Source organism: Mastomys coucha, unplaced genomic scaffold (assembly GCF_008632895.1).
Source record: "Mastomys coucha isolate ucsf_1 unplaced genomic scaffold, UCSF_Mcou_1 pScaffold5, whole genome shotgun sequence".
Lineage (NCBI taxonomy): Eukaryota > Metazoa > Chordata > Mammalia > Rodentia > Muridae > Mastomys > Mastomys coucha.
In genome coordinates, this window is record NW_022196911.1 from 103,271,016 (window position 1) to 103,297,176 (window position 26,161).

Consider the following 26,161-nt stretch of genomic DNA (forward strand, 5'->3'; position numbering starts at 1 on the left):
TCAGAAATCCGCCTGCCTCTGCCTCCCAAGTGCTGGGATTAAAGACGTGCGCCACCACGCCCGGCCTACAGATATTGTTAATATTAGAATTTTTAAAGATTTTTTTAAATTTATGTGTCTTTGTGTCAGTATACATATCTCTAGTGTTTAGGTGCCCTGAGAGGTGAGAAAGGACAAAGTCCCTACAACTAGAGGGATTTTAAGCTCATGAATGTGGGAGCTAGGAACTAAACTATGATCTCTACAAGCTGCTCTTAACCTCTGAACCACCACTACTTGTATTTTGAAAATAATATTATAATTATACAACTGAATATTTTTAGAAGTTATTTTCTCTCATTTTTCTTTAACTAAAATCCTACCTATCAAAGCCTTATAAATAAAGGTTATGGAGCTAGAGAAGTGGCTAGGCTGGTTAAGAGCATCTGTGGGTTTTGCAGATGACCTGGGTTCAGTTGCCAGTGCTCAAAACTAACAGTGGCTTAAAGTTCTTTCTAACTCCAAGGGACTTAATGTCCCTTTTCTGGCCTCTGGGGGCACCAGGCATGAACATGTGGTGCACATATATACATGAAGGCAAAACAGTCATATATATAAAATATAAATAATCTTAAATCTAAAAAATTAGAACATATAACTAGTAAATCAAAACAGTAATTTTCTACATACTATTAAAAACTACATAAGAATACATTTACCTAAAATAAGGTAATAGACTATGAAATCTGAAGAAGTGGTCTTATTAAAAATAAATAGGGGCTGGCGAGATGGCTCAGTGGGTAAGAGCACTGACTGCTCTTCCAAAGGTCCTGAGTTCGGATCCCAACAACCACATGGTGGCTCACAACTACCCGTAATGAGATCTGACACCCTCTTCTGGTACGTCTGAAGACAGCTACAGTGAATTACGCCAGAGCAAGGGAGCAGGCCGGAGCAAGCAGAGCCGCCGTCCTGAGTTCAATTCCCAGCAGCCACATGATGGCTCACAGCCATCTGTACAGCTACAATGTACTCATACACATAAAATAAATAAACAAATCTTAAAAAAAATATTAAATAAATAAATAGGGCTGGAGAGTTGGCTCAGCAGTTAAGAGGACTGACTGCTCTTCTGAAGGTTCTGAGTTCAAATCCCACCAACCACATGGTGGCTCACAACCATCCTTAAAGATATCTGATGCCCTCTTCTGGAGTGTCTGAGGACAGTTACAGTGTACTTACATATAGAAATAAATGAACCTTTTAAAATAAATAAATAAATAAATAAATATCCCATGGGGTGGTGGTGGTGGTGCACACCTTTAATGCCAACATTGGGGAGGCAGAGGCAGGTGGATCTTTGTGAGTTTGAGGCCATCGTGGTCTACAGAGCAAGTTCTAGGGCAGCCAGGGCTACACAGAGAAACTGTTTTGAAAAAACAAAAACAAACAAAAATCCCCAAGACCTTAAGAATTGAAAACATTAAAGATTTTGTATTAGCTGTATATATGAAAACAGTTGGTTGCTAACCTCCATCAAAAGGTTTTCTGTAGTTTACATTCGTGTTGCCTGGTAACTTGGGAAGAAACCTGTAAACATGTGTCTTACTGATCCAGCTCCAGCCACCATACCCTGTCACTCTGTATTCCTCCCCTTTCTGCTTCCAAACCTGGTAAAAATGAAAATATGATGGTTAAAGAAGTGCACAGAGTATGAGAAGTGTCTGTCACACACACGCTAAGGGTCAGGCACACTGGGCCAGAGAGACGCAACAGGGAAGAGCAAACAGGCATCATATGCCTGACGCTCACAGGCCCACATGGTAGAAGCAGGAAAACCAAGTCCTATGAATTACACTGTGACCTATGTGCGTGCGTGCATGTGTGTTTGTGAGCACACGTTCACACACACTCTCTCTCTCTCTCTCACATAAATAAAATTATAATAAAAGGGGGCTGGAGAGATGGTTCAGCTATTAAAAGCATTGACTGCTCTTCCAGAAGTCCTGAATTCAGTTCCCAGCAACCACATGGTGACTCACAACCATCTGTAATAGGATCTGATGCCCTCTTCTGATGTGTCTGAAGACAATTACGATGTACTCATATACATAAAATAAATAATTTTTAAAAAATTATAATAAGGGGGCTGGAGAGATGGCTCAGCGGGTAAGAGCACTGACTGCTCTTCTGAAGGTCCTGAGTTCGGATCCCAGCAACCATATGGTGGCTCACAACTACCCGTAATGAGATCGGATGCCCTCTTCTGGTGAGTCTGAAGACAGCTACAGTGTGAGTGGGCCAGAGCGAGCGGGGCTGGCAGAGGTCCTGAATTCAATTCCCAGGAGCCACACACATGATAGCTCACAGTCATCTGTACAGCTACAGTGTACTCATGTACTCATACACATAAAATAAATAAATCTTTAAAAAAAATTATAATAAAAGATTCGTGCAAATTAATTAAATTTACCAAATAATTATATTTTCAGTAGCAATCTAAAGATTTGTGAAAGAACTTAACACTCCTAATAAATTTAACAATGTTTTTATTTTTATTACTAATTTCAACAAATTGGTCTCAAATTCTAAGAAAACCATGCTTACATGTGTTCACCTGCCTCATTAATTCACGATCAAGATAAAGCAAAGCAGACCCATTCAGAACCCGCGTGCACAGCTGCCGACCACAGTGACAGTGCAGACCGACCACATTCAGAACCCGCGTGCACAGCTGCTGACCGACCACATTCAGAACCCGCGTGCACAGCTGCCGACCGACCACATTCAGAACCCGCGTGCACAGTGACAGTTACCTGGTGTTTCACGGGAAATGTGTATTTTACCCATGTGGCCTGCTGCATTGTCTCCTCCTCCTCTTGTTTTTTCTCCTTTTTTTTAACTTTCTCCTTTTCTTCCCTTTCAATTGATGTCATCCTATGTAACCTGAGAATACACAGATAAAAAAAAACTGATCATATTTAATTTTGAGAAATAAACAAACAAACAAAAATATGAAAACTGAAAATTAGGAAGAAAACCAGTACTTAGTACTGGTACTCAGTACTTAGTTACAACCTTACACCCAAGATGCTCCCAATGGACAGAAACAAGCAGACGTATCATTCCCTGAGAGATCAATGCATAAAACAAGCACCTCACCAAAGAACCGCTAGCACTTTACCTTGCAAAGACCCACACACAAGCCAACATTTGTGGTCCACAAGGGCCTACTACAAACAGAACTGCTGCCACCCAGGCAACTCAAGACAATGAGCTTTACCCAGAAAATACAGAGACTGGAGAGCTTTCATGTGGTGCAAAGGAGCCACCAAGCCACAAAGCCATCCTACTGCTTCATACCTTCCTTGAACATGAGTGTCGCACATCCAAACTGTGAGGGAGCAATATGACCCCTAACAAAAGAAGCCACCATTGTGTCTGCTAGCCTTTCACATCTATTTCCTGTACAGTGCCCATCTGAGTCCTTTCTCTCACTGTACTGGACTATTGGTCTTTCACTTATAAAAGTTCATTGTCAATTGATGAAAGATTCCATTTGTGGTGCAAATGATTCCCCTCAGCTTGCCATCTCTCTTTTGAGTTTGATTACAATAATAGTTTTCCACTCAGAATTGTAAATACATATGTATGTCCAATTTCCTTCTCTATGGCACCTTTGTTTTTTATCTGTTTAAAAAGAAAGTATCAGAACAAAAATATAACTTAATTTACCCTTTGCCTTTCTTCTATTAGCATGTGGGCTTGTTCATCTAGTCCTCTTTGGTTACTGATTTTGTTAACTTTGGAGCTGCACAGCGGAGCTTCCGTGGGCTCCCGGCCAGTTCAAGGACGCCCTGAGAAAGAGCACTGTGCTGCTTCTTCAGAGCAGAAAGCATTCTGACAACTTCAAACATGTTTTTATATTGGTTGAGACAAGGTTTATGTATATGTAGCGTTACGCAGCTCAGGCTGGCCGCAAACTTAACTGTCCAATCTCTACTACATAAAGATGAAATTAAAGGCAGGTGTCTCTCAATTTAACGTCTATTCTTTAAATGAGTAATTACTATTTAATGTGTAGATGTGAGAGACTGCATGAGTTTATATATTTATACCTCAAGTTTGTAGGCCCATAGATGCCAGAAAAATACATCAGATCCTCTGGGACTGGAACTACAGACAGATACCACATGGGTGCTGGGAACTGATCTCAGGTCAGTGCTCTTAGCACTGAGCCACCTCTTTCAAATACTTTTTTTGTTGTTGGTTATTTCCTGAAACATGACCTCATGCATCCTATGATGGCTGATGCCTTGCCTCCAAGCACTGGGATTGAAAGCATGTGCCACCATGCCTGCCTTGTTATTTCTAAAATACGATCTCACCAAGCTCAGAACCTCAGGCTTGGCAGCAGGAGCCTCTACCCACTAGACCCAAGACTTTGACAACTATTTTATTCACTTATCTGTGTGCACACATGTGTGTGTTTGGAATGTGAGCGCCTGTGTGTGGGTGAAGGGTGAGATCTCAGACACCAGCAAGGAAGTATTTTTGTGCTGTACATAATGGTGGCTAATTCAGACGTTCACAGCTGCTCACATACAGAAAGCAAGTGTGGACTGCTCAGTCACAAATGGAACATCTGCATGACTTCACTTCCTCTAAGGCTCAGGGCCTATCTCAAAAACGCTTTTCACTTGTAATATCATTTGCAAGATGGCTCAAGGGGCAAAGACACCTGTCAAGAATAAACCATCTATTCATACCCATGGCACACATACACAATCCAAAACAACAAAACCACATTTGGTCTCTTCTCATCTTCACTATAGTTTTGCACCCTATGAATTATTGTAGAGCTGGAAGAGACAGTCTTTACTGTGAACTCGCTGGCTTTTCCATGATTATTAATGATCTAGCATTTCAGAAGTATCCAATATCCACCATTCCCAAGACTTAGAATTCACTCACCTGGTATGTCCTAAAGACTCCCTCCATATTGGCAGCATCACAACCGGCTTAACTGCACACTCCAAAATTGCGAGAGCCAATGCAAATTCTCTGGGTTTACTACACATCTGAACGGCCTTGATCCAATTAGCCCTGCATTTCAGAAGGAAGAAATCATGTCACTCGTTGTTCTTAAGAAGATTTTAAACACCAGTGGCAGCACCAGGCATCACTCAGTCCTCTCAATTCCTCAACCTACAACATTCTTTAACTTTGGTCTCCACTTGACTCTAGGGATAAAATTCTGACACCTGAAGTTATCCAGATGTTGAGTGCTGCATTGGTATTTCTGGCCTACACATATCTTCAGCTTCCTGCCCACTGTGCCTTCACTGAACTCATTGGTAATAACATTTTAAGGGGCACACCTATAAGGATCAATTTATAGGTAGTTCTATTTTTAAAGCAATAAATCAACATCAGCGCCCTTTACCTGTGTGACGCCCAGTTAGGGTGAAGAAAGGACGAAGGGATGTTGCTCTCCAGCTGTGTGATGGTGAGTCTCAGCGTGGAGATGGTCAGGACTTTAGAGCCGTGAACAGACCCACTCCACTTGAACTCCCCAGCTGGAGTGAGACAGAACTTATGTGCAAGGTGCCTCCTCTTATCATGGTCTTCTCTGTGCTGGTGCTTATTCAGAGCAAAGGAATTGGTCGAGTACTGATTGTGGTAGACTCGATACTTCCCTTCTTGTCCCAGCTTAAAATAATTATTGATGTTCCCTTTCATGACCACCTCCTTTTTTGTGCTCAGCCGCGACACCTCTCCTTGGGAGTTAACCACCAGCACCTGAGAAGGAAAATAAGACATCATTATTTGTGTCAAAGATGCAAATTTTGTCTGGCCAACTGTCTTTCAATAATTGTAATCAATCATTCCAAACAGGTGACATTTTATGACTAAGAGATTGAAGTTTAAATGCTGAATTTAGAGGAGTATGGGGTTATTAAAAAAGAAAGAAAAAAGAAGGTACATTTCAAGTGAGGTTGGAGCTGGGTTGGGTGGTCATGCCTGCAGTCCCAACACCCAGAAGGCTGAGGTGGGAGGACCATGAACTCAAGCAAAACTGCCCTAGGGTGGGGAACACAAAGGGCGTATGAAATAGCTCAGTGGGTACAGGTACATGACACTTAAGTCTGGTGACCAACTTTATTCCCTAGATACCACAAGAAGATGGGAAGAAAGAACTAACTCCACAAAGTTGTCTGGATACCCCTCATAAATCTGGGCGCTTGTGCGCACACCCACACACTAATAAAATATGAGTTAAACAAACAAAAACAAGGAGGGTGGTAGTGATGGCACACACCTTTAATCCCGCACTCTGGAGGCAGAGGCAGGCCTGATCTACAGACTGAGTTCCAGGACAGCCAGGGCCACAATGTCTCAAAAAGACAAAAACCCAACACACACACACACACACACACACACACACACACACACACACGAACGAATGAAAAGTGAAAGCTAGTGATTTACACTTACACAAGGAAAGCATGGCTGCAGAAAGAAACAAGAGTGGCCTTGATGATGTGATGACCATACTAGACACCACTGGGCATTTCATGAGTCTCAGAAATGAGACTATATATTACCCTATAAAAATTCTAACATACAGCTTTGTAAAATACGAAAGCATTATAGACACTAACGCCTAAAAATAAATAACTATAAAAATCCTTTACTGCTGCTCTACCCATTATTCTAACTTCAGCTGCCACAGGCCCTGAAATATTTCTTTAAAATATTTAATTTTTAAATTAAATATTTAAATAATTCTGAAATAATTCTTTAAAATATCTAAAATATTTCCAAAATCTTTCAGTGGACCATAAAATCAATACTTGCTCATTTTCCCCTCCCGAAATGGGGAGGTGATCAAGGGTTTAGACAGGGTCTTACTATACAGCCTGAATTGGACAGGGTCTTGCTATACAGCTAGTCCTCAATAGTAGTCCAGGCTTTCCTCAAACTGGCTACATTCTTGCTCCAGCCTCCATTAACGGTTTGGTCCTGCTTACCAGCCTTGTACATAATCATGTAAGACACGGCGGATGACTGTTCTGTGCACATAGCCAGGAATGAGTACAGACATTCAGTGTTCATTCTGAGCATGTTCATCAGGCAGGGATACCACAGACAGGTCACTCTGCTCTACCAAGAACTACAAGTTCAAAGGGCTCTGAAGTGGTCCCAGGAAACATGACCCCCATGACAGACGGGCATGGTGACATGTCTTTAGTTCAAGCACTCAGGAGGCAGGGGTCCATGGATCTGAGTTTGAAGCCAACCTGGTCTACACACCAAGTGCGCCAGTTAGCCAGGGCTACACAGTAAAACAGTAGCTTAAAGAAAAATAAAACAAGACGGGGCTAGAGAAATGACTCAGTGGTTAAGAGCACTGACTACTCTTTCAAAGATCTGAGTTCAATTCCCAGCAAGCACATGGTGGCTCACAACTGTAATGGTAATGGATCTGCTGCCCTCTTCTGGTGTGTCTGAGGACTGCTGCAGTGTGCTCATATACATAAATTTGGGCGTATAAATGCATTTACAATAATACAAGCCTAACAATGTTGCCTTTGGTACTCACTACAAGAAAGAAAATATAATTCAAAACTAGATCTATACATTTCCTATATCTATTTTAAAGATTCAAGGGTGCAGTGGGACTGACACACAAGTGCATGGGCCCCGAAGGCCACAGGCTTCAAGTCCCTTGGAGCTGGCGTTGAGAGGTACCCACTGGAAGGGCAGTCAGTCTCTCCAGGCCATCTCTCCAATGCACAATTGTAACCCTTCACAGTGCACAGAATTTTGTTTTAAACAGAACACACCTCTTTGCCCTCCTTAAACAATTTATTTGCTTCATGGGCCGCAGCTGCCACCTGCTGACTCTTGAGCTGACTGAGTTTGCTCTCGGGGTTCCTCAGTCTGGTAATAATACGAGTAGACCCAGACGCTCCTTTCCCAGCTCCCGGGGACTCGGATACTTCTCCATTGGGCTTCTCCAGTCTGAAATCACCTATTGTCAAATGAAAAGGTCACAAAGTGATGTGGACAGAAAGCAAGTTAACTACAAATGTCTCACTTCTCCGACACTCACGCCACCTATATTAAAGTCCAAGCAATAGGCAGATGGCGTCTTTCCACAGGCAAAGCAAATGTTATCAATCCTTGAATAGTTTCCTCCACCGCAAACACCAAAAGCAAAAATACCATGACTTGTTTATTTTTTTACTGGTACCTGTTTTGAAACTCATCTACTGGAAAAGAGGGGCCCTCAGAAACTTGCAAATAACAAATATAACAACTTAAATGCATACAAAGATGTTGCCTTGCATATCTAATATAATATGATTTGTATGCTAAAAGGAGAGTTAATTTTAGAAAGATTCCCCACTGAATTTAAGTAGTAATAGTCTTGAATTTTAAAAGTGACAACTGAAATTTTCTCTAGAAGTTACACAATTATCTACTCATTACAACGATTATTCTTTTAACACACTAAGAATCTCTCGACATCTGCTTTTGATGGTGAAAGACAACACTGCCCAGAAGCAATTTCTGCTTTCCATATGCACAGACTTCATGTCGATCATACATACCCCAGCTATTCATCACAGTACATTTTCCATTGGCCAGAAAACTGAACAAGACCTGATTTTTAATTTAAAACTTAAAAACAGAAATTAAACAGTATAGCATTGGTAAATCTAAAGACAGGAATTTACCATATTACATAGATGGGGGTATTTTTCAAGTAAAGACAGATGCAAATGGGGGGTTGTTTACCATTAGTAGGCTCAATGTGTCCCTTCCCCACCCTCCCCTCTGGAGAGGCTAGTCTATCCACTTTAACTGTGTAATAGGACTATGTGTCCTGCCTGTGGAAGCACCTCAGCACCCAGACAGAACTGGGCAGAGCAACCTCCATCCCACGAAGCCATTCTCCCAACCAGGCATCTCCCTATTCCATGTTGCGGTTTTTAAGTCTGGCTTAAAAGTCAGGCTTCTCCTCTGGCTCCTCTTCCTGCCCTTTCTCTCATGGGACTGAATGGAGGGTTTTCCATGCTGAACAAGTGCTCTAACTCTGTTTGAGTCCCCAGTTTAGGACTCTGCTTTTCCTGTTAGTGACCTCGATGGTAGGAAAACTGTGGCTGTAGGACACAGTAATCCACAACACTCTGAAGCACAAGAGAAAGTTCCCAGGAAGAGGCTGATTAAAGGCCTCTTGGCTTCCTGAACCTGACAGTGCACCTGAGGCTGTAAGCAGTCCTTGATGTTCCTGTCAACTCCACCAATAAAATTTCATTTATGTTTTAAGCATGGTAGATTTCTGTTGACAGCAATAAATCCTAAACAATCCTGAACGTATTTTTAAGTCTTTGTCTACAAAATATGTCACTGATCAAATCAAGCTAGAACAGAGAGAGTAAATGCTAGGCTGGACAGCCAGCAATCCTGGGTACATTATCTTCTCTTGGACTCTGTATGCATTGGAGCTGAACTCTTGGGACCACTTATAACAAACATCCTATAATCAACTTTACGGATGCTGTCTGGGTTTAGGCTGGACTTCCTGAAAACAGAGAAAGAATAACAATAGCTTTTTGAACAAAGCCCCTCAGTGTACAGCCACAATTCAATGTTGTTCAAAATTACCCCCTGCATTTGCTAGTTTAAGGGTCAAAGTTAAAGACACAGAGAGAGGAGAGGCCCTCATGGAACACACATTACCCAAGGGCCACATTTCTGCCATTAAGAAGTCAATCTCAGCTTGGTGGCAAAGCAGATACCTGTTTTACTGCAGCCTCTCTGGCAAGCACAGGCAGAGGGCAGAGGCTGCTGACCCACCAAACAAAATCAGGAAGTAGAAGGGCTCATGTCTATGGAGCCTGAGGTCAGTTACTAAGCATTAAGTACTAGTTGGAATTTCTACAAATCTAGGAGAGATCATACTGACATGGGGAGTGAAGATGGGGAACTCTCCGAATCTGCCAAACTGGTATGTATGATCAATCGTTCACCCAATAGCAATTCCCAATAGTCCATACTGTGTATAAGCAGCAGAACTAGGTTGCCGAAACAGAATGTCCCTAGAAGAACCTTTCTCACACCTCACTCATTGTTATATCCCAAGTCTACCAAAGTAGGCCCTCCGCTATCAGGATAGTACATTAAAAAACAGCTCAACTCCCAGTTTCCCTTGGGTTATAAGATAAGCCATATCCTGTCAAACATAATGCACAGCACACCGGAGCTTGGGGCCTAGATATAATTTCAGTTATTGGATGCAATTGTGGACCAAGGGTTTTGGAAGTCCTTTAGGTGAGAGTGAGGTCTATGCACCATATCAGACAGAGAGGTAGGTGCTCTAAGCTGGATGTTGAGAACAGACATGAGTGACCATGCCATGCTGAACTATCAAAGGATGGAACCCCAGCTACGGCAGGGTCCTACCTTTGAAGCAGCCCTTCCTCTCTGCCAAAGCATCCCTACCCCATGTCAATCATAGAGTTTTGCTGGAGCCATCAATAATACCTTGCCTGCCCTGGCCACAGGTGTGGGACAATATGATCCAAGATAAGCCACTCAAATTCCTTCCTCAAAGACTTTTGATATGGAGCAGGAGGAGGGCCTTTGCCTTTGGGCCACAGACCTTGGAAAAACATGAAAACAAATTGCTGGTGCTGTCTTACCTGACTTGGAAAAAGCCTGTCTGTATTAGGAGAGAATGCAATTATCACACAACATAAGTCAGTTCAAAACGGAGGAGGAGGGAGAGAAAGGGAGGGCCAGGGGCTGGAGTAGTGGGTGGGGAGAAGACAAACAGCTGTCCCAGCACTACATCCACTTCCTCCTCAGGAGTGCTTGGACGGCTCAGCTATGCAAGCTAATTAAATTTCCTCCACAGTTACATTATTTTAAGATGATCTAGTGACTTGCAATAGAAAAAAAAAACTTATGTCATATATCAAATTATACTCAAGATAAACTTAAAGCAGTACTACAGATTTGTTATGAAAAATTACTGTAACTATATGTATATTTGTGAGATTATCTTCCTTAATAAGATACAATGTAACATACAGAGAACCCTGCAGAAAAAGATGAATAAATTTAACAACATAAAAATGTAAACATTTCAGACATAGAGAATTGAACACAAGAAAGTAATATATAAGCACTTATGTAAAGCAGATATTAATGACCATAACACATAAGGCAATCCTAAATATCCAAATTCCTATAGGAAAAAGTGAGCAGAAACAAGGATCATTAAAAAAACACAGGATATTAAACACATAAAAAGAAGCAACCACATTCATAAGCAAGGATACGCAAAGTTTCCCATGGAACACCTTCTTACCAGTGGCAAAAAAGATAAATGGTGTTAAACGTAGGTGTGTGACTGGGGAACGGACAAGTCTGGAGGTTAGCGGGACTGATTATCAGCAGCATCGTCTACTCTCTGCGAAAGGCACCTACCATCTGACCAGCCAGTCATGTCAGTCACTGGCTCCTACCCTGCCAGAATACTTGCAGAATACAGAGAGACGTGGGGGCTGGGAGGAAGGACCACCTGGTATAGCCAAAGACTATGCAGCAGCTAAAGAACAACATGTTTACCTCCAACATGAAAAGTCCCACCACGTGTCACTGAGTGGAGAGACAGAAAACCAAACCAAGATGGAGAACGACGCGTGAAGAGTGATCCCATTTATATATTCAAAACAAACAAACAAAAAAAGCCAAAAAAAAAAAAAAAAGTGAACATACATATATGAATATAATAGAAAATACAAAATACTGATGGTGGCTATGCCTCAAGAGAGTAAATCATCCCTCGTATAGGATTTTATTTATGTGAAACGAAAGCAGTGAGCGCATGTTAATTAAAAAAACAAAAAACAAAACAAAACACTAATACTTCCAAACCTACTGAACTTTTGTTTTAAAAATTGAAAATGTTTGAAGAAAAAAGAAAAAAAAAAAAAGAAAAAAGAAAAAAGTCTCCTTGAATGGATGAGAGCACTCTTACCTATCTCTTCGTGAACAGAGACAGGTGTATGGGAGTCACTTTCTCCAATCTCAGGATCATCCGCTGCCTTAGCAGAGTCACTCTGGGGAGAAGTGAGCCCGCTGCTGCAGTTCTCCAGATTAGGCTGGCTGGAGGCAGTGGTGGCACTAGTGTTACTGCTGTCACATGTCTTGTTAGAGTCTTCTAGAAAAATAAAATATCTGATTTTTACACTGAAAATCACATCAACATCTAAATGTCAGAAAAGCATTTAATGGCTGCAGGACTTCACCCTGATGCTCAGTGTTGGAAAGCAAAGCTGACCATGCTGGGATAGTGAGATACTCTGTTAGCCTGTCAGTCCATCGACTCACAGGCTCTTAATTCCGTCCACCACAAGGCAGACAACCTTTCAATATTCTAGAGCTGAAGAAAAAGCAACCAGCACAACTACTGCACACAACCCAGAGCGAGCGCATCAGATACGGAGGAAGGCTTGCTGAGAAAAACACCCAGAGCATGAAGCTTAGAGTCTCACATTTCTAAACTGTTCAAGTATCTCTAATAGAAACATATTTGGGGAGGATTCTGTAGCTCTAAGGTCCTCCACCTAAGTGTAGTAACCTTTTCTGGGTGATTTTTACAGCATGAGAAGCAGTCTATTCCTTACTAGTAACAGAAATTAGTACTGGGAAAAACTGAAGGCCACGGGAGTTCCGAAAGTCCCTGTCTGCATTCCTCTTTGTCACTGAAAAAGTACTCTTCCTAACACGGATGACGGATGCCGCGTGGTAAAGAGCAAGCAAACAAAGTGCGCGGGAAGTGGTTTAGAGCTCTGATTGCACCCAGTATGATTGATGGCTACCATACCATATAGAATACAGGAGGATACAGGAGTAACCATAAAAGGAATGAAGGCTGCCTTTAAACACATGGAAAGATGACCACTTAACTCAAGCCAAGAGAAATACCACTGCTGCTCTAGAGAGAGCAAGCACTGTGGCTCACACCTGTAATCCCTAAGACAGGGAGACTGTCGAGTACGACACTAGCTTAGGCTCAAATAAACAAACAAACATAACAGAAAGGGGCCTTATAGAAATGATATCAGTGCTACCTGCTCCTCCTGCTCGCCCAGTTCCAGGCATACAGTAAATAAAATTAATACTGTCTTTCAAAGTAATCCCCCTACCATCTTTCAGTCCAACCTTCTTTCATCTGAGCCACATGAAATATTCTGGATTGCTGACTGCACCTAACATCTGTCCACTTTAATATTTGGATTCTTCATTTTTTGGGACAACGCTGTCATTTTTCCTTTTATCAAACTGCCTCAAAGTGATAGTGATTGCTGTTGGAACATTATGTTGAGGTAAATATTGAAAATGGATGCATTTTTAGATTTTAAATGTTCATATTAAGGCCTGGGAAGATGACTTGGCTGGTAAAGGCACTGTCCGTCTGTCAAGTCTGACTGTGTGAGTTCCATCCCCAAGACCTCCAGAAGTCCTCCTATAAGTTGTCCTCTGGTCTCTACTAACATGCCATGGCACACCTTACCTCACAGTGAATGAATAAATGAATAAATAAATACATTTCAAGTTATAATTTTTCTACTACTGAGGCTGCAGACATAGCTCAAAGGTTTAGAGCACTCACTGCTCTTCCAGAGGGGACCTGAGTTCAGTTCTCAGCAGCCACATCAGGTGGCTCACAACTGCCTCCAACTCTCTGGCTTCAGGAGATCTGATGCCTTCTTCTGGCCTTCATACACACACACACACACACACACACACACACACACACTCCGAAAAAACTTTCCTACTATAGAAAAAAAATTAACAACTAAAAGGAAGGAAATATAGCTTGGAAATATTAAATATAATGCACATTTAAAAATGACTGAAGTCCAAAAGAAAATATAAAAATTTGAAACCAGTTAGTAAAAATTAACCAAAAAAAAAAAAAAAAATTAGCTAGGCTGAGAGTAGCTCAGTGGTAAGCACCTGCCTAGCATGAGAAGCTACTGTGTTTAATCGCAGGTACCACAAAACAGGGACACAATAAAGAGAGAAAAGTGCTTTCATAGTTGCAAATAATTTTAAACATCCAATGAAAGGGAAGAAGAGACTTACATTAGAACAATACAATTAGCCGGACGGTGGTGGCGCACGCCTTTAATCCCAGCAATTGGGAGGCAGAGGCAGGCGGATTTCTGAGTTCGAGGCCAGCCTGGTCTACAGAGTGAGTTCCAGGACAGCCAAGGCTACACAGAGAAACCCTGTCTCGAAAAGCCAAAAAAACAAAAAAAACCAAAAAAAACCAAAAAAAAACAAAACAAAAAAAAAAAGAACAATACAATTTAAAATTTTTACTTGACTATCTGATGCTGTCCCCAACGACGTGTGTGTGTGTGTGTGTGTGTGTGTGTGTGTGTGTGTGTGTGTGTGTGTGTGCGCGTGCGCGCTTGTCAAGTATCCATGAGACATTTACTAGTGTCACACTGGTGCTGGGGCTATAACTGAGTGGAGTGCTTGCCTCTCAACCATGGGCCCTGGGTCCCACACCCAGCACCACCCAAAAGTAACCAATTACAAAGGCAACACGTCAGCAAAAACATTGTAAGCTACAGCTACCACAGTGTGGAGGAAACGAAGCACTGACAGCAAACCCAGGAGAAAGCCGACCTGGAAGGCGGGCCATGAGGGACAAGAAAGCAAAGAAAATCAAAGAGAAGGAGTTAAAAAGCCACAGAAAAGCACACAGTAGCTGGGTGTGGAGACCAGTGTAAGGAGGGGGAGTCAGTTCTCTCCTTTAACTCTAAGTGACTTCTGCAGATTGAACTCACATGGTCAGCTTTGCCCATCAGGAACCACTGAGCCACCTCACCAGCCCCAACGTGATCTGAGATAAGTTTCTCGCTGGCGTGGGAAGTAGGCTAGACTGACTGGCCAGTCGTCCCAGGTCTGGGATTCTCCATCACCACATGTGGCTTCACAGATTCTGGGGCAAGAACTGAATTAACGGCTGAACTATCTCCCCAGCTCCAGACCACAGTTACTGTTTAGATTGTATTGTTAGTGTGGGGAGGGTGCGTGCAGGCATGTGTGTGCCACAGCACACACGTGGAGCAGATGACAACCCTCAGGAGCTGGCTACCACTTTCCACCATGGATTCTCAGCCTTGAACTTAGCCTTGCATGACAAGTGCTTTTACACACTGAGCCATCGACAGCCCCTAAGATTATTTTTATGAAGATAAAATAATCTCATTTGTAGAGAGAGATAAGGACATCAGAGGAAAATATAAGCTAATCTCACTTATGAAAGTATGTATGAAGTCCTAACTAAACTATTAAGAAGTTTGATGCAGTAATGTATAAGAAAAATAATCACAACTAAGCTGCATTTAACCAAGGACGATGAGATTGGAACATTCAAAAACAATACAGGGATTTCTGCTCTAGTGAAGATGGCCTTAAGAGAAAAAGATTTATGCTCTCTAATAAAACCAACAGAAACAGAAAGAATACAAAGGACAGACCCTTCATAAACAAGGAAAACCAAATGACCTGTACACACACACGTATACACACACACACACACACACACACATACACACACACACACACACAAACAGTATGTGTCTACTTGGTACAGGCTACATATAAAGGCAAGCACATACAATAGTATAAAAAAAAATCCATGACGAGGTTTATGCCTCTAGAAATACATGTGCATATGTAAAAGATAGAGGAATAGTGGTATTGTATTAGTATTGTAAAAGTATTATAAAATAGTATTGTAATAAAAATGTAAAAGATAGAGGCTAATAATATTGTTCGTGATGGCCCCACACTAGAAACTATTTTTAAAAGTATCATTGGAAGCTGGAGAGATGACACCGCAGGTGAGTGTGTTTGTTCTTGGAGAGGACCCAGGCTCCCATCACTCCCATGATGGCTGACAACAGCCTGTATGTAACTCTAGCTCCAGAGGATCTAATACTGTCTTCTGGCCTCTTATTTCACAAGACACACATACTTGGAAGCACTTATAGATACACAGAAAAGTATATGAATGGTTAGATGAGCATCAATATATAGGAAGGATAAATTAATCACGCTACACAGTGGAGTGGCAGCAAAAGATGATGCTCTATGTGACACTGGATATTTTTGTTCTTACTGGTATTTTATTAAGTATAAAAGAATTTTTACAATCAGATACCAGCTAGCCATGGTGACCCATACCTTTAATCTTAGCAGAGGGAAGCAGAGGTGAACAGATATCTGTGAGTTCAAGACCAGCCTGGTCTACACATAGCAAGTTCCAGGCCAGTGAATGCTGTATAGTAAGACCTTGTCTCAAAGAAGAAGGAAAAAAAAAAAAAACAATATTTTAAAACTAGACATTAAAAATGATATATTCTAGCCGGGCGGTGGTAGCGCACACCTTTAATCCCAGCACTTGGGAGGCAGAGCCAGGTGAATTTCTGAGTTCAAGGCCAGCCTGGTCTACAGAGTGAGTTCCAGGATAGCCAGAGCTATACAGAGAAACCCTGTCCAAAAAAAAAAAAAAAAAAAAAATCTAAGTCCAGGCAGTGGTGGTGCATGCCTTTAATCTCAGCACTCAGGAGGCAGAAGCAGGCAGGTCTCTCAGTTTGAGAGCAGCCTGGTCTGTAGAGTGAGTTTCAGGACAAGCAGGACTACATAGAATGACCCTGCCTAGTAATACTACTACTACTACTACTACTACTACTACTACTACTACTACTACTACTAATAATAATAATAATAATAACAACAACAACACCAAAAAAGAAAACACACACACATATATGGTATTACGATTTATTTTTCCTCTTTTCTCTCTTTTTAAAGCAAAGTCAGAGGCTGGGAAGGCAGCCCAGAAATTAAAAGCAACTGCCTATAGTTTTAGATCTTTTCAAACCCTACTTTTAATATCAGTTCTTAAATGCTTCAAGTTCCCTTCTAGCTCACCACCCACCAGAGACAGCGGAAAAGAAAGGTTATTAGGATACAGGGGAAGTGGACCTGTTTAGAAATTGTTCTTTGCAACAAATCCCATCTGTGCTGTCAGGAAATCAGCAGTTCAGTTCATAGGATTCAGCCGGCAGCTCAATCCACTTGCAAATACTTACGAATACACCAGCAGTCCAGTTCAAGATAGCAAACACACACCAGCAGCAGTGGTCCAACCTGACCTAACAGAAACAGCCAGGCCTCAGCAGAATCGGCATGAGCCTGCCAGAGGACACCAGGGACAGCAGGAGCCGTTCTTTGCTGTGCCTCTCTCAATCAAGTGAAGACAGTGGAAACCAACGAAGACTGAGACCAAGAAGCCTTGCAAAGCCAGCTACTCAAGCCTCCCATCACTGTCCGTTTCGTCCTATTTGTACTCCCTCCAAATATCACATGTCCTCCATGGCTCTTGCCTCATTACATGTCTTGCCTCAGCATGTGAATCTGTCTTAGCAAAACTCCACGTGAGTCTATATCAGCTGACATCACTCTGCCAACTGTCCCAAGTCCACAGAAACAGCAAGAAGCCCCCAGCTCACCACCAGAAGTTTTCTGGTGCATTTCCTCTCTATGGAGTCAGGACAAACGGAGCAATGCAAGGAGAACCATTACAAGCGGGTCATTGGCAAAGAATCCTTCATCACGTGTACTTTCACATGCTTGCTTTAGGAAAGCATCCCCTCACCTGTGTCCGCTTCAGGAAAACATTCCTTCATATGTTTGCCCCAGCAAAATACCATCCAACAAAACTGACTTTCCAAAGAAACCATAAGTTCACTTGTCCCTTCTGCAGAAGTCTCAGGTTTAATTCCCACATCCACATGGTGGCTCACAACCAATAGTAATTCCAGTTCCAGAAACCCGCTGTTCTCTTCCGACCTCCTCAGGTACCAGGCATGCTCACGACACAGATAAACATGCAAGCAACACACTCATACTTTTGTACATATGAAAGAAAATAAATCTAAAAATTATAAAAACAAAAGAACAAAAAAGGCAAAGTGCCCTGGTGGAATTAGAAGAGATGATGGCTCCAGAGACTGTTCTTCCAGAGGTCGCCTTTAATCCCAGCCCTTGGGAGGCAGAGGCAGGTGGATTTCTGAGTTCCGAGGGCAGCCTGGTCTACAGAGTGAGTTCCAGGACAGCCAGGGCTATACAGAGAAACCCTGTCTTGAAAAGGAAAAAACAAAAAAACAAAAAAAGAAGAGATGATGGCTCCACAGATTGCTCTTCCAAAGGTCCTGAGTTCAAATCCCAGCAACCACATGGTGGTTCACAACCATCTGTAATGGGATCTGATGCCCTCTTCTGGTGTGTCTGAAGACAGTGACATTGTACTCATATACATACAAATAAATAAATAAATAAATCTTAAAAAAAAGAAAAAGAAACCAATCTCTCTCTCTGGTGGGCAGGTGCGCTGGCTGGTTCCCTGTGTGTTCACTACCTAAACATCCATCATTTACTAGTTAAGAAAATATAACCAACTCAAAATATCTCTCCATCCAATCTGATAGTATTATTGCATCAAAAGACTTTATTCAGTAAATATCATGTCTAAACATACTCTGTAAGTCTATGAAAGAAAACCAAGTGAGAAGTTCCATACCATGGACGCCATTTTTAATCTGTTGGGGCAATTTTCCCACCCCAAATCTCAATGACCAGCTCATCCACTGACCAGAGTGGGTGCCAACAGTGAGAACAGTGATTGGTTCAGGGCATCACAAAGCACACAGCACCCTCTCCAGGCACAGAAAAGTAACCGTTACTTGCTGGATAAGTAAGAACAGAGAGAAGCAGAGCTTTGGGAAACAGCCGAGCGTCCTCCCTCTAGGCGAGGACGGTTATTACATCTGACTGATATCCACCAGAGTGCAGTTAACAAGGGCTAGCACTCTACTTTGGTCAGGGATATATATTTAGACTATTGAGTCTAAAACATATTACAATAGTAACTACTTGATAAAAACACAAAATGCAGGTTGGCAAGATGGCTTATAAGGGAAAGGTGCTTGCTACAGAGCCTGACAAACTCTTCAGTCCCCAGGAAGAAGAGAACTGACTCCAGCAAGTTCTCAGAGTCCTCGCGTTTGTCTACATTTGCTGTTACATGGGCATAAGCACACATGTGCACGTGTATGCCATACCCACCTATGCAAAATAAATAAATGTAAAATAACAGCATACAAAGACTAGAATATAAGGATCTACGTGGTCAAACTCAATCAAGTTTGGTTTAAAAACAGGTCAGTTAGGTCATATCTGAAGCCACCAGTACATCTAAGATTTACATTAAGTACTGATCTATCTAAAGGATGAAAATTACATTTAAAAAGTAACAAACATGGAAGGGTGGGTTTTTTCAGCAACAGTACTCCACCTTCAAAACATTTAGTCCCGAATATGTGAAATGAGAATAAAACTAACCAAAAACCTAGAACTCAATCAGCTCTAGAACCAAATTATTGACGTGCATTTCTCCAGTCCCTTGAGAAAACAGTCCCTGGGAAACACTACCCTCTCACTGACAGTCCTATCTTCTAAACAACTCTAATTTTAAGAAAGTTAGTATGCAGTCAATATTCCACAATAGTCCACATCTCAAAAAGACTAATCTCCATTGTCTCCCCAGCTGAGTGCCCCAAATACCAACTGCCAAACCTATAGTTTCCTTTCCGTGTTTGGACACGGGGTCTCCGTGTGTAACCCAGGCGAGCTTAGAGCTCACTGTGCCAGGCTTCAGTTCCTGACTGCCTCACCAGAGCACCAACACTTCCTATGGCTGAAGCACCACACCAACCAATTGTTCTCTACTTCACTGGAGTATAGTTTCTAGATTTCCTACACCTTAATGAGCACACTGCCCTCAATGTCAACTGTGTTAGACGTTCTGCTGACAACTGGGGTTCATGTAGAGCCTATACATAACCTAAGCTTTCCTTGCGGTTTTCAGCAACACTCAAAAGCTGGTTGCCAAAACTCCTTCCCATTTCAATCACAAATGCAGGCCCTTAAAACCTTGAATGGCATGGGTTTAGGGACTGAAGCAGACCTAGACTGCGCACCTTTTCCACACAACAGTGCTTCCAACACACCAGTCACATCCCAGTATCACTAACACACAGCAGTAACAAACCCAGTTTGCAAACGGAAATCTTTTCATAGTCACAAAAAGGACTTTAAGGATTGCCTCTGACTATGACTTTGAGATTGTTGATGCTTATAATCATCATTGTTGATACTTTTAATCATGTGAATTATATATGTATGATTATATATGCTGCTATGATAAAAACACCATTGGACTTTTTGAAAAGCAAAAGGTCATAATCACATTCTTAGTATGATAACTTACTCTAAGTAAAATTTCAAGGTTAAAATTAGAATGATTGGTTAACATATCAATACACCTTGCAAAACTGTTGATGATGATGGATTATCTACTAATATTATGATCTGACATGAAGCACTACATGAGCATGCAAACAGAAAATTAATGTGTTAGTTTAACGAGAGCCATAAGGGCCAAGTCACTCAACATGGAGACACACATTACTATGTGAGTAATTCAAATCAAAATCTCTGTCGGGATGGTCTAGTGACCAGGCACACACGAATCCATCTAATAGACACAAACATGAGGACTAAGTGGGGGTTCCAGGCACTAACTGCAAGATATCTGCCAAACATCAAGTGTTAGGTGACAGTTTAGCAATCAGGAATGGCATGGTGAGCAAGCGGCATGAATGAATGCAGACTGTCAGGTTCTAGGTGACATGCAGCTCTGACTGCACAGGGAAGGGTTCCCCCCATTACAGAGGCATTGATACGCTGCCCTCTGTACCTGGTACGTCCGGGGGGAGCTCAGATGTCACCTTCTTCTCTGCCATGCTGCTGCTATCATGGGTCTCTGAGAGACAGCCCTCGGGGCTCCGCCCTTCACAGGGACTAGTCTCTTCTGAAGAAGCATTTGCTGTGTTGTCACCAAGATTTGCTGGCACAGAGTTACCTTTATCCCCAACTTCTGTTGGCTCTACAGCAAAACGCACAACAAAACTTTAAAGATATGCTTTAAGATTGCTTTCCGACAAGTGGCCACATTCAATCAACTACTAAATATCATCAATCATCAAAAACCCTGCTTCTCTTTGATGGCCATTTTAAAGCAAATCAGGCTCTGGAAGAGCTTTGTAATGGGTCATCCAAAAATAAAGAGTAAGATATTAAGAATGTTTTAGAATTAATATTTTAAAAGAACATATTTTAGCATATACCATATATAATCTGGGAATATAAACAAACAAATTTTCATCAACAAATTTCACAGGGATGCCAACGTCCGACTTTTTAGAGTGTAAGTATCACATTATTGTAAATCCATCAATACATAAAACTCATTACAACAACTGTGATATTACATGGGAGAGACTCTCTTAAATATCTTTAGGAATCAAAAATAGCTGTTTGCAGTAAAAATTCCCACTTTCATTTGGCGAGTAAAGCAGTATTAACAAAATATTTCTTTTGAACCAAGTAATTCTTTACCCTCAGGTTTTCCTTGCCCGGTCTCCTCCTCCAGGACTTTGCTGTCAGCATCCTTGTCCAGAGACGGGTCCTCAGCCTCCTCTCTGCTCTTCTCAGCATCCTTGGAGCTGTCGCTCTCGCCCTCACGCTTGTCTGTGCCTTCTGGGCCCTGATCACAGTCAATATCTTCCCCTCGTTTGATTCTTAAGGAATCCAAAATTTCCTCTGTAATAAACAACAAATGTAATTGTTCTTTTTCCATAACTAAATATAAAATTACTAACAAATGCCACTTAGGAATTTGAATGTTTGCTGGGCTTGGTGGTGCACATCTTTAATCTAAAGCACCCAGGGTCAGAGGCAGGGGAACCCTTGAGTACAAACCCAGCATGGTCTACATAGCATGTTTCAGGATAGCCTGGGCTGCATAGTGAGACCCTGTTCCCCAGGGTGGGGGTGGTATTTAATATACAATATCTTTAAGTCTTTAAGAAAGAAAACTACAAGCAAGGTGGTGGTGGCGCACGCCTTTAATCCTGGTACTTGGGAGGCAGAGGCAGGCGATTTCTGAGTTCAAAGCCAGCCTGGTCTATAGAGTGAACTCCAGGATAGCCAGGGCTACTCAGAGAAAACTGTCTTGAAAAAAAAACTACAAAAAAAAAAAAAAAAAAAAAAAAAAAAAAAAGAAAGCTAGAAGACCTGAATTCAGTTTCCAGCACTCACGTCACAAGGCTCTCAGGTCTCCTGTAACTCCAGCAGATCTTACTCTGGTCTCTAGAGGCACTCATGCACACATGCTGGAGAAAACACACACACACACCTTTAATTTCAGCACTCCACAAGTAGATAAGCTATGAGTTTGAGGTCAGCCTGATCTACATGTTGAGTTCCAGGCCAGCCAGGGCTACAAAGTGAGATCTAACCCAAAGGGGAGGGGAGGGTGAGACCAAAAAAAACATACTTCATTTACAATTAACCTAACTTAGTGAGCTTCCCTTTTAGAGAATATATTCTAGTTATAAAATCAACTTTCTTTGTAAAGATGAGATGGCGAAGGCAGAGCACAGCAATCACACCTACAACCCAGGCATACCCACTATATATACAGCAATACACAACCCCAGTGAGAGGCTTAAAGTAAGACTGGATGTATATATCACTGTCACATGCTCTGCATGAGCAGACACTCCAAACTCAGTCTATACAAGGATCAAAAACAGACGTGCAACCCAGTAAGACCCTGAGGTGAATCTGCTCCCTGAGGCAGAGCAAGCAGAGAAGCCCATATGGAAACACTTCTTCTAAAGCTCTGTAAGCATTCTGAAAGCCACAAGGCCTAGCTAAGGGCATTCTCTTTCAACTTGGGCAGCGTGCCACCAAGGCATGGCACCAGCATAAGAGAAACAGCCATGGATACATGGCTGCTAACCAGACTCCTTGGGTGATAATAAAATACAATCTTAGAGGTGAGTTCTTGTTATGAGGCCAAGGTTGGGCTGAAATTTGTAATCTTCCTGCCTCAGCATCCTGAATAGCTGGGATATGCTACCACACCCACACAAGTAAGCATCTTTTCTTGTCAGTTTGCTGGTTTGGTTGTTTGCTTGAGGTGGAATGTCATGAGGCTCAGACTGGACTCAAATTCAGTGCTGGCGTTGGAGGGGGCAAGTGGTAGTGGCACACACCTTTAATCCTAGTACTTGAGAGGCAGAGGCAGGAGGATCTCTGTGAGTTTGAGGACAGCCTGGTCTACAGAGCAAGTTCTAGGACAGCCAGGACCACACACAGAAACCCTGTCTTTATTTTGTGTGTGTTTTGGCTGCATGTACTCATATATGCTGCATGTGTGCGTGGTGTCTCTGGAGGCCAGAAGACAGCATTAGAACTGGAGCTATGAATAGCTATAAACCACTGTGTGGGGTCTGGGGACTGAATCTGGGTCCTCTGCAAGAACGACGTGTGGTCTAATGGCTGAGCCAACTCTCCAGTCCCCAGCCTTGCATTCTTCCCACTGTACTACTCACCAAGTGCTACAGGCATGTGCACCACCTCACTTTCTAACACCATTAACTTGTTGCTTGAGCTGTCCCATCTTTGACCTTTGAGAACTTTTTCAAAGTTCCTTGTCCTCTTCATGTGTCTTATCCATACACCAAGTCATCTTTACAATCCAACTTTTTGGTTTTCTGAGACAGAGCCTGTGTAGCCCTATGAACTCCCTCTGTAGAGCAGGCTGGCCTCAAACTCAGAGGTCCACCTGCCTCTGCCTCTGCCTCCTGAGTGCTGAATTTAAAGGTGTATGTGACTATACTTGGCTAAATTTTGGTCCTTTTATGATAAGAAAATGTTTGGAAGCTATACAATCTGGGTCCCCCAACACAGGGAATGTCTGCAAGTTCTAGATACATGCTCGTAAGAAACTGGCTGTGTCCTCCAGAGCATCAGTGGTTAAGGACAGCCATGTAAAGCAGCTTCCTTGGGGACGAAGCCCAGCCTGCCACTGCAGTGCGCTCCCCTAGTGGCTCACTTAGCAGCCCTTGTCTCTGTTCCCTCCTTCAGCACGCCCCAGCTTCATTTTGGTTATATTTCTTAAACTATAGCTCTCTTGCCCATTTTTCCAGAATTAGAAAACCTTTGCAAGGAACTGAGAGTGAGCATCAGTAATAGAGCAGTTTTCTAGCCTGTGATCCCTAATGTTAGTAAGACAAGCAAGACAAAACACCTTTTGGGGGAGTTGCCTAAAACAAGACACACTAAAAGCTGAGGACACAGGAAACAAGAACTGTGTCCATTTGACTGTGTGTGGGTGGAAGTAATCTGGCTGAAATAAATAAAGTGTTCTATACAGTTGTCCACAGTGTGGAAGACATAGGGTGAAGACACAAATGAGCGAGGAGAGGTGGAAAACCCCTCACAGTCCCAATTCCCTGCTGGCTGACACAGGAGGACCATGATGAGTTCAAGGCCAACCTGGACTGTAGAATAACTTGAACTCAGCCTGAGTTACACAAACAAGAACTCTATGATTTGTGGGTGTAAGGGGCACCATCAATGACCAGGGCAAGAAACGGCCACTAGGGCACTCAGCACCCTGGTTTACTATGGCTGGGCTCCCTGCGGGGAGACAATGTAAGGCATCAGCTTGCACATTTCCCAAGCTTTAGAGCACTTCCACTGAGGGCTTGTCTCCAACGTAACAACGACCTCACCGTTAGCTGCCGCCAGGAAGGACTTGTTGCCGCCACGAGCCTTATTGGTCAGGTCTTCAGTCACGTCCATATGCTGCTGCATCTCTTCCCGAATATCTTCTAGAACTCTGCACAGCTCTGCTTCCCAGTAATCTTTGTCTAGACAGTCTATTAATTCTGCAAGCTGGACCTTTGTGCTGTAGTACCAAACTTTCTTCTCGTTTTCATTTTCTGTGTCTTCTTCTCTGTTGTGAAATCGGTAAGGAAAATATCAGACACAAGAGCGCTCACCCAACAACGTGAAGCCTGCGGCAAACTGTCACCCACTTACTGCTCAGGATCCAAATCTAAACAACCTCTAACAGCTTGGATTTCTGAGCCCATGATTCTTAGGTCAAAATAATTTTCAGTACTAATGAATAGAGAGATTACTTGCAAATACCTAAACATATAACAAAACCAAGACTCCAGAGTCTTGGTTTTGTTTGGACCTCAGAGAGTTCCACAAAGCCCAGCCCAGCCCAGCCCTCAAGCAACTCTACTGCAGCAGCCTGGTGAGTGAGAATCTTCACCCCGGAGCCTTAGGAGGTCTGACAGCTTGGGACACCACAAGCACAGAGCACATTCACACTAAACTAAGCCCCGTCTGGGCTCTGTATTCAGCAATCGTATCACACACGCACGCACGCACGCATGCACGTACACACATGCGAGTGTTTTAGGAATATGAATCAGTGTAGAAAGGACAAGGCCTGGTTTCTAACCTCAACATTACCAGCTGGAAAAGATCTGGTTTGAATGGGCTTGGTCCCTTGATACAGTCAGCATGGCCATGACAAGCTCTCTCCAAGCCACTTAGGCACCTCACTTGTACAGCGAGGATACTGGCCACTGCCATCAGGCCACTTCAAGATGTGAAGATATTAGACAAGAGCATCTATCACAGTGAATAGGAACATCATCCGTGATTAACACACACATAAAATATTATTATTAAGGTAGTGAAAATTTAGAGGAATTCCATGAATGTATTACTCAGTAATTCTGAAGGGATATATTAATCATGTATTAAGTACCTAAAATTTATAGAGAAAAATTTACACAGTATTTTTCCATTTTTGGCATATGTGTAAACATGGGTGCAAATATACCCCATGTGTGTAGAGGCCAGAGGTGAATGTTAGGTATCCTGCTCCTATACGCTATAGTTTGCCTGAGGAGACAGGAGCTCTCAACTGGACCTGAAAGCCCCGTGATCTTGTACACAGGCTACAGCATGGCTCTTAGGTGCTGGGATCTGAACTCAAGAGCCTCAGGCTTGTGCAAAGAGTGTTGTTCTTCCAGACTGAGCCATCTCCCCGGCTCCTACCCACACTTGTTTTTCT

At 42.4% G+C, this 26,161-nt stretch overlaps 1 protein-coding gene across 11 annotated transcripts in view; it reads right to left on the reverse strand.

Annotated features, from left to right (window-relative positions):
* Bptf (bromodomain PHD finger transcription factor) overlaps window positions 1–26,161 on the reverse strand; it is an 84,386-nt gene that overhangs the window by 43,479 nt on the left and 14,746 nt on the right. For 6 of the 11 annotated variants that reach the window (XM_031354453.1, XM_031354452.1, XM_031354447.1 and 3 more), the window contains exons 2-10: window positions 24,798–25,021; window positions 21,610–21,813; window positions 20,909–21,097; window positions 12,038–12,220; window positions 7,830–8,017; window positions 5,426–5,781; window positions 4,954–5,085; window positions 2,796–2,925; window positions 1,511–1,649 (exon numbers count right to left, since the gene is read on the reverse strand). In XM_031354453.1, coding sequence (XP_031210313.1) covers window positions 1,511–1,649; window positions 2,796–2,925; window positions 4,954–5,085; window positions 5,426–5,781; window positions 7,830–8,017; window positions 12,038–12,220; window positions 20,909–21,097; window positions 21,610–21,813; window positions 24,798–25,021 — 1,745 coding nt within the window. Of the gene's footprint in view, window positions 1–1,510; window positions 1,650–2,795; window positions 2,926–4,953; window positions 5,086–5,425; window positions 5,782–7,829; window positions 8,018–10,536; window positions 11,336–12,037; window positions 12,221–20,908; window positions 21,098–21,609; window positions 21,814–24,797; window positions 25,022–26,161 lie in introns of those variants that run through there. The other 5 variants (XM_031354450.1, XM_031354455.1, XM_031354446.1 and 2 more) reach the window with 4 other exon arrangements.